This window comes from Anguilla anguilla, chromosome 16, assembly GCF_013347855.1.
Source record: "Anguilla anguilla isolate fAngAng1 chromosome 16, fAngAng1.pri, whole genome shotgun sequence".
Lineage (NCBI taxonomy): Eukaryota > Metazoa > Chordata > Actinopteri > Anguilliformes > Anguillidae > Anguilla > Anguilla anguilla.
The window spans coordinates 3,875,035-3,888,658 of NC_049216.1; the positions used below are offsets into that span (position 1 = coordinate 3,875,035).

At 48.0% G+C, this 13,624-nt stretch overlaps 1 protein-coding gene across 6 annotated transcripts; it reads left to right on the top strand.

Moving 5' to 3' along the window:
• The first annotated feature begins 171 nt into the window (after positions 1-171).
• Positions 172-13,407, top strand: tcp11l1 (t-complex 11, testis-specific-like 1). Of its 6 annotated transcripts, none has more exons than XM_035396737.1 (11): positions 172-458; positions 1,034-1,072; positions 1,358-1,559; positions 1,817-1,949; positions 3,291-3,411; positions 4,924-5,144; positions 5,803-5,939; positions 7,117-7,307; positions 8,803-8,984; positions 11,636-11,808; positions 12,856-13,407. In XM_035396737.1, exons 3-11 carry the CDS (start codon positions 1,394-1,396, stop codon positions 13,113-13,115), a joined length of 1,584 nt encoding a protein of 527 aa, XP_035252628.1. In that variant the 5' UTR covers positions 172-458; positions 1,034-1,072; positions 1,358-1,393; the 3' UTR covers positions 13,116-13,407. The 6 variants fall into 6 exon arrangements, with proteins under 6 accessions (XP_035252628.1, XP_035252629.1, XP_035252626.1 ...); XM_035396738.1 differs by having other exon boundaries at positions 172-446; XM_035396735.1 differs by lacking the exon at positions 1,034-1,072.
• Positions 13,408-13,624: the final 217 nt, after the last annotated feature.

The window sequence follows — 13,624 nt, forward strand, 5'->3', positions numbered from 1 at the left end:
CTAGAATGAGGGCGCCCTGCCAGTTGGTTACTACGACAATGTGGATACAAATGTGATAAAGGATAAGTCTGGAAGTCGGCTATTCGAAGTCGTGCAATTGTGTATGGTACATGTAGTTCTTTCTAACGTTCTTCAATAAAAAGCGCATCGATTAAAGAGGAAGAAACTACAGCTCACCGCACTGCCGAAAACATCACTTCCGTAAATAGAGATGGCCGCAGTAGGCTATGTAACATGTAGGGAGGTGCACTAGTATTTCTTCAGTTTTAGGCACATCGATTGTATTGTAAATTTATCTTTAACACAAGGTTAAATCCTGACGTCGCTGATGTCTCAGTAATTTGATATTTAGGTTGTGGATAACCATCGTTGTATTGCAGGGCTGGAAAAAAAGCTCAACGACAAATAGCTTTACGATAATCAAGCTAGCTGGATTTAGCCAACAGGTAACGATACATGTACGTGCATGAGTGGAATTTCCTGCCCTTTCTATGTTGGCATTACAGTGTGATGATGTTATTCTTATAAAATGGAAGCATAATGTTGCCTATAACGGTTGTTTTTGTATAAGCAACGTGGTATTGTTTTCGTCGGTGTGGATGTGCGCAGTTGGATTAGACTCGATGAAGTCATCCGTGTGCGGCTATTAATAATTATTTTTGTTCACTTGCATCTTGAGTTAAAGGGTTTCCCCGAACCAGTGAATTTTATGAACAGGTTTTCTGGTTAAATGTTTTTTAAAACATAAAGCCACTGGAAAAGAAAAAAATTAATATTTTCTGATAGCCTATTATGAAGATAGGCCATATATAATGACAGGTTGTTTATTTTGTTTCACTTGAGGTAAAATCGTACGAACATTTGTTTGTATAAAAACTTGCAGGACGGACACAGACATTTATTTTCATCAGATGAAGTCATAAGCTATTAACGTAAAACATTCCAGTTGTAAATGTCCCCTTTGTGTTTCCACTCTGAATGTTCCGGAATGTGGAAAACATCGTAGCCTACATAATAGTCTTCTTTTCTCCAGAACAATCCGAAGTTACCAGCCAGCAAATCAATACCTACGGTAATACATTTCTCAGCATCAGAGACAATACAAAATATGACGTCTGAAATGACTGGAGAAATTATCTCCGAGGCAGAAATCACAATATCTGAAAGATGCTTTCGTTGTTTTTTTTTATTTTTAGTCGCATATAGATGTAGGCTGCATATGTAGCATGTGGAATAGCCAGCGGCACAAATAAAATCTAGATGGACTAAAGTCACTAAATTAATACTTTTGCTCCGTGTTCGGAAATCCGTGGACAGTGGCCTAATTTCTGAAGTGGGGTGTCTGTTCTTCATTTAGTTTTCTGACGTGGGGATCGCAGTGCTGTTGTGCGGCATGTCTAAGGAGAACTCCGACAAGTCCCCCCCTAGCTGGGAGGACGGACGGCGTGACCCCGACAAGGCAAGGAACGCCGCGGAAAGCCCCGAACCCTTGGACCAATCTCTGACGAAGAAGATTCCACAGAGGACCCCCAGCCCCCAACGCGGCAGCAGGCCACAGTGTAAGCGCAGACCTTTCCTCCTTGTAAGAAGTGTATTCCAGAAAAAAATCTAATGAAGCTCAGCCGGTGAGAGATTATAAGCATTGTGTGCATATGCCACGATAGCCATACAAATGTGGTGACCTTTGTGGGAATATACGCGTTTAATCTTCCATTCGTAACATTAGGTATAATAACATAGTAAAATTTAACATTTAAATCCTATAATTTAAAAAAGAAGGAACATTTCTGCACCTGCTTTCCCCCAAACCCCACAGCCAGTCCCCCCAAGTTTGTGTCGGTGGAGGAGCTGATGGAGACGGCCAAGGGGGTGACCAACTTGGCTCTGGCCCACGAGATCGTGGTGAACGGGGGGTTTCGGGTAACGCCCGCGCAGCCGCCGGAGGGCAGGTGAGAGCCCCTCCAGCTCGCAGTGAAGTCAGTGCACAGCCCAGCGCTTAGAGCTGTAACCCCATACCCCGTCTGCTGGCTAATCAGAGCCCTTACACAGAACGACAGTTATGCAATGCTCCAGCTGAAGTACTGGGCAAAGTCCTAGTATAGAATGTTCAGACAAAAGTAGTAGGCAACCTTCCTAATAAAAATGAGAAGTTATTTCCTGTGTTTTTGTACTGATATTTATTTGGCATCAAAAAGACTGGCCTTGCGCTGTAGAATTTAGCCTCATTGTTTTCAGTTTTTACCGAGTTTTCATTGGAAAATACCCAGCTTTTTTTGAAAGGATCTGATCAGTTTAAACCAGTGGTAACCAACCCTGTTCCTGGAGATCTACTGTCCTGTAGGTTTTCACTCCAACCCTAACAAAGCACACCTCATTCAACTGGAGATCTTGTTCGGCTGCTAATTAGTAGAGTCAAATCTGTAAAAATAGGGTTGAAATAAAAACAGGATGGTAGATCTCCAGGAACAGGGTTGGTTACCATTGGTTTAAAACGATTTTCACTCGGATTTTCGGCATGCAGGATGGCTCGGAAACAAGCTTAGTTGTATGACCCGATTTTCACTATTAGGCAATTTTATATTATAGGCTATTTATTAAACCGATTTTCACCCATTTCAAAATATTCAAATTAAACACAGATAAATTGGCAGATTTTTCTTTTGAAAAATAAAAACAGAAACCAATGAGCCTTATGCATAATAGATGTTGACAAGGGATATAGAACATCGGAAAATCACTGGTGGGCCTATGTTCTGCTGTGTAATTTGAGCATTTGTTTTGCGAATATCCTGTAACATAGGGCAGCCCAACCCTGTTCTCATAGATCTACCGTTCTGTAGATCTTTACTCCACCCGTAACAAAGTACACCTCGCTCAACAGCTAGAGATCTGGCTCCATTAGTGGAATGGAATCAGGTGTGCCAAATTAGGGTTGAAATGCAAACCTACAGCACAGTATATCTCCAGGAAGAGGGCTGGGCTGCCCTGCTGTAATGTCACTCCGGACAGTTGTACATTTTCGCATTACTTTGCCATTATGTCAAGTCCAAAGTAATTATGAACATTTCAAAGGGCGTTGGAAAAGGACATAACTCTACTCTCCCTTCAAAATTAAGTCCAATCTGTCAAATTGGAGTATTTAATTGGTTTTGTTTTCATATTTGATGCAGCGCTGCCTTTCCATGGCTTGCACTTGCATCACACATAGTTTAGCACACCTCTTATTTGTGTGTGGTAACGAAATGAGTAAAATACCTTGTAAACTCTGCTAATTCCGTTCATGCCCTCAGTTTGGAGAAGAAGGTGAAGGACATTGTGCACAAAGCATTCTGGGACTGCCTGGAGGCCCAGCTGGCTGAAGACCCGCCCTCATATGACCACGCCATCAAGCTGCTGGGGGAGATCAAAGAGGTGAGGCACCAGAAGAGTGCTGTGTGTGACATCATCACAACAGGGATTGGACAATCCAGGGGTGAAAATTCAGAGGTCAGCGAAGATTCTGTAGACTCCCCAGATAGTCATCTCCATACTGATAAGACTGACTATCCTGCCCCCTTACCATTTAAGCCAAAATATTCCATTATGACATGTCTTATTAATATTTATGAAGAGACTTGATGAATTGTAATATTGTAAGAATGGATGTTTAGTACTGTAATATAACACTGGATACACCAACTGGAACTTCTTGTCAGTGAAAAGTATGGAGGACAGAGGGAACGCAAGAACTGCCTGTCTGGTTTCTCTACAGAATCTGTGCTGTTAGCATACAGTGCCGTGAGAAAGTACTTCTCCGCTTCCTGATTTCCTTTGTTATTGCATATTTGTCACACTGAATGGTTTTCAGATCTTTAGAAAAAATGTAATAGTAGACAAAGGGAACCTGAGTAAACAACAAACACATTATTAAAAGTTATTCTTTCATTTAATTAATGAAACGTTACATTAACTGCGTACAGTACGCAAGCCTGTACGACCAGTGAACTAATACACTGTGCAGGCTGCTGAAGCTGTGCCTCAGTGCTTCCTGTAAACATGCTTCATAGCCGGTGGCATATCGAAATTGGGCTCTGGGATTCTCGAGTGCTGCGTAAGGAAGGCTGTCTTTGCTGTAATCAGGTTCCCCCCCTCGTCCCCCCCCCCCACGGTTGTTGTGAGCTTTCTGGCTGGGTCAGGAACGCTGGTGCAGCGCTGTTTCGTGGCTCGACGGCCACAAATCCGTCCGGCCAGGTTTTCCGCTGCGATTCGGGGATCCCGTGAATTCTTCGGCCCCAACCATGTCCTGGGTATTTTACAAACTGGCACAAAAGCTCTGAGAGAGATTGGACCCGTCGGGAAGCTTGCTATGACTTGTGCACTGGGAAGTCAGCGTCCCTCGGCACCTCGGTCTCCAGTGCGTACTAACCCACAGTGCACTGAGTGGATTAGACAGGAGGCACTTGTCTGAATACCCACGGGGTTTCAGTATTGCAGGCTTGAGGCTCGGTGTTTAAGCTGCATTTTTTCATCGTGAAGTTCAGCAGTGAAACTTTCCTTGCGGCGTACGAATCGATCGGGGGGTGGGGGGGGGGGGGGGGGGGGGGGGGGGGGCAGTGCGATGGATCTCCGTCCAGCTTTTCGAGAGGGCAGAGCTGCAGCTGAGTGTAATGAGGCTGAAGTAAGGGCTTTTGGAGGATAGCGTCACCAGTCCGCACGTTTCGCAGACGGCGGGGCTGCGGCGGAGCGGGGCGGAAGTCGCGGACTTTGACGAGCTGATAAGCGGGGCTTTGCGTGCATTCTGGGTAAATATTTGTATGCGTTTCGTCTGACTGCGACACGTCGGCGAGGCGTCAGAGAGGGTGTGTGTGTGCCTCCCCCCCCCACCCCCCCCCCCCCCCGCCCACCGGCGTCTAAACATGGCCCCTCACCCGCCCTCGTCCGCAGACGCTGCTGTCCTTCCTGTTGCCGGGACACGCTCGCCTGCGGCAGCAGATCGAGGACGGGCTGGACCTGCCGCTGATCCAGCAGCAGGCGGAGAACGGGGCGCTGGACATGGGCAAGGTGGCCGCCTTCGTCATCGACACCATGGGGATGCTGTGCGCCCCCTCCCGCGACCGGGAGATCCAGAGGCTCCGGGACGTCACCGCCATCCTTCCCCTCTTTAAGTACGGCGCTGCCGAGAGTCACCGCTGCCGGTGGTGAACAAGTGAATGGATGGATGGATTAATGAAAGAACAGATTCATTAATTGAGGAGCGATTGATTGAATGAGTGAATGAATTAATTCATTAGTTAATCCACTAATCAATCAATCAATCAATGGGTATACTGGAAAATGTGTGGCGGTTGGGCAAAGCTGTTGTTATCAGGTGTTACATTACAGGCATTTGGCAGACGCTCTTATCCAGAGCGACGTACAACAAAGTGTATAACCATAACCAGGAACAAGTATGACGAAACCCCTAGAGAGAAGTACCGGTCCAAGTGCAGGGAACAACCGCATAGTTCAACTTGGACCCTGGAGGTTAAACTGATTAACACTAACAACGAGGTGTACTGTAGGGCCCTATATTCAGTGATGGAAATGGTTATGCTGTAGGACTGGAACTTTTTTCCAGTAGTCGTTCCAACGGTATCTTGTAGTTTTATTAAAATAAAACTATGGAAGAGGAATCAAAAATGCCAGTGATGTAGATCACCTGTAGCTTAAACGAAAGAAAATATTCTCTGTGCTGGAGATGGTCATATTCTCAGTGATGTAGATGGGTAGTATTCTGGGTCATATTCTCAGTGATGGAGATGGGTTTGCACTGGGTTTTTCCAGGGCCATATTCTCAGTGATGGACATGATGAAGCTTGACATGGCCAATTTCACCGTCAGCAGCATCCGGCCGCATCTGATGCAGCAGTCGGTCGAGTACGAGAGAAAGAAGTTCCAGGAGTTCCTCGACAAGCAGCCCAGTGAGTCCTCCCCGATTTCCGCATTTTCGGTTTTCTCCCAAGTCTGTGCTCCCAGCACATTCACATTTTTTGTTACTCCCGTTCTACGAGGGTGAAAACATTTTTGTTTAATGCGCACCGGACCTAACTGACTGCACCTGAAAGATGTTAATTTTTACAGATGTGTGACATATCACTAGGAATGGCAAGGTGGGGTTTTATAACTCCAACGTGGGACAGAGCTGCTACACGATGTGATTTATGATTTAGCTTGAGCTAATTGTGTTTTGCCTCGGGTAACAAAGCCTTGTAATGCGTTCAAAGACGTTAATAATTCACAGCATATAGTAGGTCCATCCAATACTGGGTTAATGATACTGCTGTCACTGCATTGCATGTCCACTCATTGGATTTACAGACACATGTGTGCAGTGCAGTGTTACTGTGGTAAGGTTTGGTCAGGTTTATTCATAACATCTGAGTCCGACAACCTATCAGACGTCTGCATGTCTATAGAGCCCAATCTTGGGAAACCTTTTGAGTCTTTGAGTCACTGGCGCAAGGGGACCCCACGTGTGTTTCCTGGAACCTGATTGGTGGATTATTTTTGGTACACAAACATTTGATTGGCTTATGGTATTGGAGCTGTCAATCAAACACTGATAGATAAACCATTTATTACTGCTTTAATGTTTAAGCGAGTTAAATCAGGCTCCGCACTTCCTCCTAAAAGGGATGTTCCTGCCCTAAGCAGGTAGCTAATTGATCAAGCAGTGAGAGGTTTATTGCAGGCACAAGAAAAAGGAGAAAGGCACTTCATTATGCCTTGGCGGACCAAAAAAGGTTAATGGTGAACTTGACTCAGTGGAGGGTCAATCAATCCCATGGTCAGGAAGCCAGAGGCCACAAATGTTCCTGTGTATACTTATGTTGTTACACAGTGTTTAACCCTTTAAGGTGTACAATCACGAATGTGTGATTAGAATGCTTTTACCTGAACATTCTAATGCTGATGTAACAATCACTACTCGAAATTGAAAGCAATGGAATTTTAGAACACTTACATTGAATTTTGAAAAAACATTCCAAAAAACCTACTCTTAAAAGGTACATGGCATTGCAGGCTGTGTAGTACAGTCTCCCTGCCAGTGAAAGATTGGTGATTGGTCGGCATGGTACCCCATGCAACTCCTTTCAGATGCCATGGACTTCACTCGGAAGTGGCTGCAGGACACGGCCAAAGCTCTCCTCAGCGGTGATTGGGAAGGCGGAGCCTCGAGCGCCGGAGCCGCCGCCCCCGTCCCTTCCATGCTCCACCCCCTGGTTGTGCATAACCACGCCTACCTGCACCTGCTCAAGTGGGACCATGCCTCCTGCCCCTTTCCTGAGGTCAGTAATCTGCAACCCTGGGGAACTTTTTATGCCTCCGCGACGGCACAGCCGTGGCCGGAGGCATTATGTTTTCGGGTTATCCGTCCGTCCGTCCATCCGTCCGTCAAGGATGAACTGATTAGATTTTGGTGGTCAAAGGTCAAAGATCAAGGTCACTGTGACCTCACGTCCGTCCCATTCTCTCATGAACGCGATATCTCAGGAACGCCTTGAGGGAATTTTTTTCAAATTTGGCACAAATGTCCACTTGGACTCAAGGATTAACTGATTAGATTTTTTTGGTCAAAGGTCAAAGGTCAAGGTCACTGTGACCTCACAAAATATGCTTTTGGCCATAACTCAAGAATTCATACGCTAATTATGAAAAAGTTTCACACAAATGTCTAATAGGATAAAATGATGAAGTGATGACATTTTATATCCAAACTGGCTACTGGTTGGCGGAGGCATACAAACGCAAGGCGGTATTTCTAGTTTTTTTTTTTTTTTTTTTTTTGCTGCTTCCGCTGATAATGCGGGAAGCTGGGACGTGCGTACTGGAGTTACAGCTGTTATTGAGACATTCCTTCAGGGTTCAGCCCAGGACAAGCCTTGGGTTTGCATTGCAAGTAATCACCCGAGCCGTGGCAGGGCTCCAAACATGGCAAGCGCTTCGCTCTCGCCTTCGGGTTCATGTTTGTCATAATCGTGTTTTATGCGAAATCTCGCTCATTGTTCTGTAAGCAGGAAAGGACATGCAGGCGATAGTCTTGAGCAGAGATCTCAAACCAGAGTCCTGGGTGGCCACAGTGTCTGCTGGTTTTCGGGACTCCTCGACGAGTCCACGCACCTCGTTTCCAAAACCTCGTTTTTTGAAAAGCTGCTTTTGTGGAAACCATGAAAACTTGAAGACACTGCACACCCCCCCCTCCTCCCCCACCCGCCACCCCCACTGATTTTACTCTGAATCTAGAGCTAAATTTGTGATCTGGCTCACAGAACTCAGTGCACTTTAGGGTTGAGCATAACAACTACAAATGTTTTGTGGAACATGGTGTACTGGGGGTGTGCTGATGAGGGGGGATGTGTGGGTTGTCACTGCAGTGTTCTCCATCTAATCTTTGGTTTTTAGTGCATTTTGGTATTTAGTGGTTTTTAGTTCTTTTTCTTCAGCAAGTTATTTCTCCTTATTAATCAAAAAATACAATTTTTTCAGACCCTAAATGTCTCAGCCAGAGGACTTCAGTGTGTCATAATTGCCCAAATATGAGAGCTTTTGCACATTTTGACCTGACAGCAGGAGAGAATGTTCCGAAATAAATCCAAATGCCAGCAACCCCTGGAGACGTTAATTTAGGTACCATTATTCTAGTATATATATATATATATTACTGACACAGGAAAAAATCTCACCCCTTATTGAAGTGAATGTAGACTTATGGTGGTTTGATAAAGGAACAGAAAAGTGAGAAGGTGTTGTGTTGAGCTTGCTCCTGCTCCGTCCGTGTGTTAGACTCTGCTGATGGACCAGAGGAGGTTCCAGGAGATGCAGTGGGAGGTGGAGGAGCTGACGATCGTGGCGGCCGTGCTGCTGATCGTCTACAATAATGCCGGGGCCGCCATCTCCGGCCTGCCTGGCCTCATGGACAGGCTCAAGGGCACCATCAGGCTGCTGCTGGCGGAACTGCACTCTCCGTAAGTCTGAGAACATAAGCACACACAAGCCCACATGCACACGCACCAGCAACACTGTCCCTGGCCATTACATTACAGGCATTTGGCAGACGCTCTTATCCAGAGCGACGTACAACAAAGTGTATAACCATAACCAGGAACAAGTATGACTTGTAGTAGTTCAACTTGGACCCTGAAGGTTAAACTGATTAACACTAACACAAACGAGAACAGCAACAACGCAGTCTATGCAAAAATACAAGCAGTAGTTAAGACAGGTGCATTAACTAAGTCACCTACGAAACAGCTACCTAGTTACAACCCTAAGCTTACAGTCATTTAAGAGATTACAGGGAGGTAGGGAGGGATGGGGAGAGGTGCAGCCTGAAGAGGTGAGTCTTCAGTCGTCGCTTGAAATGGGTCAGTGTCTCAGCTGTTCTGACCTCCACAGGGAGGTCATTCCACCATCGTGGGGCCAGAACAGACAGGAGACGTGTTCTGGAAGCGCAGGTGCGAAGAGGGGGAGGTGCCAGGCATCCTGAGGTAGCAGAACGGAGGGATCTGGCTGGCATGTAGGGTTTGAATATCTTGTGGAGGTATGCTGGGGCTGATCCCTTGACTGCCTGGTATGCTAGGACCAATGTTTTAAATTTGATGCGAGCTATAACAGGCAGCCAGTGGAGGGTAGTGAGCAGGGGAGTGACGTGGGAGTGTCTGGGGAGGTTGAAGACCAGACGAGCTGCAGCATTCTGAATGAGTTGCAGGGGTCTGATGGCAGATGCTGGTAGTCCAGCCAGAAGAGAGTTGCAGTAGTCCAGGCGGGATAGAACCATTGCTTGGACCAGGAGCTGGGTTGAGTAGGTGGTGAGAAAGGGGCGGATTCTCCGGATGGTATACAGGAAAAATCTGCATGCCCGGCTTACTGCTGCAATGTTCTTGGAGGGGGACAACCTGTTGTCCATCACCACTCCGAGATTCTTGGCACAGGGTGATGATGTCACTAAGGTGTCCCCTAGGGAAATGGAAAAATCGAGGAGGGGAGAGGATAGAGCAGGAATAAGATTAGCTCCGTCTTTCCCGGGTTGAGCTTCAGGTGGTGATTGTCCATCCAGCTCTGGATGTCCCTCAGGCAAGCGGAGATGCGGGCAGGGACCTGTGTGTCCGATGGGGAGAAGGAGAGAAAGAGTTGCGTGTCGTCGGCATAGGAGTGATAGGACAAGCCATGGGCAGAGATTACAGGGCCAAGGGATCTGGTGTATAAGGAGAAGAGAAGGGGACCGAGGACTGAGCCCTGGGGAACTCCGGTGGCGAGGGGACGGGGTGGTGATACCTTACCCGCCCAGGCAACCTGGAAGGAGCGGTCAGAGAGGTAAGACTCAATCCAGTCAAGGACTGTGCCGCAGATCCCTGTTGCTGTTGCTGCCAGGGAGGACAGGCAACATATGCTCTGTATCTGCTTTGTGTCATTCTCTGATACAAACACACACACACACAAACAGGCAGGCACAGACACACACACATGCACACACACATACACAGACACACACACGCAGACACACACACACACACACACAGGCTGTCCCAGCATGCCTCCTGCTCTGCGTTCCCTGGGAGAGTCGTGAGGGCCGCTGAATGGGTTCTGTGGAGCCCGTCCAGCGGTACTGAGTCGGAACACAGACCAGGCCCCCTCCGTCCCCGCGGCGCACAGACCGGACAGGCGTCTCTGAAATGACACGTGACACGCGACGCAGCGCGGTCGCCGTCGTCAGCGTCGCCGGTGCACTTAGTGAGCCGCGCGCCGGCCCGTCATCAGCTGCTGTTCACGAGCGACAGCATCAGAAACACTCCGCTTTCAAAAGCACCTCTTTAGAATGGCGGTTTCACCCGTTCTGTGTTCTTTCACCCGCGTAAATGTAGCGCCACTCGTGTTCCTCTGAGTTAATGCAGTAGGTCTGTGAGCTCGGAAAACATGGTGCTGCTTTGTAAAAAAAAAAGTAAAAATAAATAAATAAATAAAAAGCATCACCGCGATTACTTTTAACATAATCACTTCTAATGGCTCTCCAGCTATTTGCATTAATTATGAATCTCTAAATTAGTTTACCAGATTTCTTTCATGTTTTGTTTCTGTTGCCCCAATAAGCGCGAGTGTTGCTACACGATGCTGATGATAGCGTTTTTTTTTAGAAAATCAATCGAACGATACACATCGCCACGACTGAGGCATTGCACATTACAGCTTTTATTCAGCCAAGTTTCCTGGCTGTACGAGTCCCTGCAGGTTTCCGCTGACAGGTGTCCTTTGAAACTTTAGTCAGCGTCATGGCCTCTCATTTGGGTCCCTCATTTCACGCGCATCTCGGACCTGAGTGGCAACTTCGCTAGCTGCGGGAAAAACGCCATATTCTGCCTTCATGTAATCTAATGTACGAGTGAACCAGCGCTGGTGTATACGGCCAGTTGGCTCCTTTAGCCGGGGTAACTGGTGGAAACGAGAACCTGAAACCACACCGGCCCTCCGGGACCAGAATCGCCCACCCCCCTGCCCTGAAGCTTTCGCACCTCGGCCAGCAGCTTTCCTGCAGGAAAGGCTGGAGCTGTACGGGTTGTCTCTTATGGCTCCCTCCCTCGCCCCCTCCTACCCCCCCCCCCACCCCCCCCCCCCCCGGCAGGTCATTCAGCGCGGACGAAGCCTTCGCCACCATCGCCGAGCGGATGTGCGAGGAGGTGAGGAGTAGCCTGGCCCAGCACGGCTTCTCGCCATTCTCCTGCGACCGCCAGGCCGTCCTGAGGGGTCAGGTGGCCGCCGTCCGGCTCCCGGACAACTCCATACGCAGGCTCATCGGTAACCGCCACCCCGCCACCCCCGGCACGGTCACCGTGGCTACTGGTTTTACCACTGTAAAAATCCAGTGCCCGCTATATCCTCTGCAGATCAGTAAACCCAGTTACGTAGCGATGAAGGTTTCTTTTTACTGCTGGTTAGGTTTAGCTAAAGCTTACAAAATAGCTACAAGCTAAGCTAACGAAAGCTAATGTACCGTTAGCGAGCTGATTAGCCTTTTTTATTTCTCATGCAACATTTATTTTAGTGGATAGTAGTGTTCAGGACCTATCAGGATGGACATCAGTACTGGTGATTTGATTGATATCCGAGGGCACTTTGATGCATTTATGGATCGAGAACAGCTTTAATTAATAGGTATCGGCGGACACAGCTTTCAAAACACAGGGAGCTGGATAGACAATGATACTTAAAGAGAAAAGCTGGTACTTCCAAGCCACCAACCTTTTCATGATGATATTTCACTATGGGCAGGGGAATTCCAGGGAAAAATATATTTTATGTTGTTTACTTCTAAATTGACCTTCCGTGTAAATTCACTTTTGGAAACTGCACAAATGCACCAGCTGTGGAATATCGAGACAAATTTCCACTTTCGGTTGGACAGTGATGTCACCGGTACGTTTAATTGTATTGAAATAAACATTCAAAAACCTATAAACATGCCAACCGCACTAAAGATGAGGGACTACATATGGCAAGCGCGGTTTTCAGAATCCCAGTTCTCTTTAAGTGACTTTTATTTCCCCTAAATCCCTACCAAGGGTGGCCAGCATTTCAAATACATTGGTTTGAAATACGTGCCGGCATTTCCTATGTAATACGGGTTGCTCGCCTCATTGATTTATATGGGTGCCTCCCTGCAAAAGAACCTACATCTCCACCATTACGATTGCAGTTTGTAGACATTTATTTGGGTATTTGGACATCGTTACATGGTGTCTTGTCGCCAGTCCACGTTGATTAGATAGGGGGTTGTTTTCCCGGTTTGTTCTCCAGGGCGTGTGTTTTTACCCAACTCTGACCCCCCCCCCCCCCCCATCCCAGACTCGCGCATCCAGACCTACCTGCTGGGGTTCCTGGAGTCCGGCCAGAGGGGGTGCCCCGCAGCCCTTCCCGGGGGCCTGGCCCCCGTCCAGAAAGAGCTGGAGGAGGTGGCCATCAAGTTCAGCCGCCTGGTCAACTACAACAAGCTGGTGTTCGCCCCGCACTACCAGAAGATCCTGCAGGACGTCCTGAGAGGGGAGGGGGGCTCCTCTCCCGCGCCCGGCCCCGCCCTCGCCCTCACCGGAGGGGGCGACTCCTAGACACCGCCCTTCTCGTCTCCACAGGCCGGCCTCCGCGTTAGAAAATCCACCGACATCGCTAGATTATCAGATCCGTTACCGCCCCCTTAATGGAAGCGACAGTCAGAACACATTCGCAAGCGCAGCGGAGCACGCCGTTCATCCCAGTTTCGCACCCCGCGTCAGTTCTCAGTGCCTGTGGCTTGAAAACCAGGACAGACATTTTGTTTTTTAGCAAACGCACTGCACAAGCATGAGGCTTTTTATGGTGTAGGACCCCGATTCAGGGGATAGCAAGTTAGTATTATTATTTTTTTAAAAACTTTTTAGTGGGGTCACGCCGGCGTCGTTTCCGCCAGGCGGCCGCGGCGCGGCGCTCAGGGCCGCTTTCGGTTAGGGAACGTTCCGTTTGACCGCGGGGTAACCCGGCCTCTTCGGCGTCCGCCATTGGTCGGTTTTCTCTCTGGGGTTGCCAGGTTGCCCTTGTGCGGTGCGGTGTGTGCCCCGAGGAAGCGGATTCTTCGGACGAG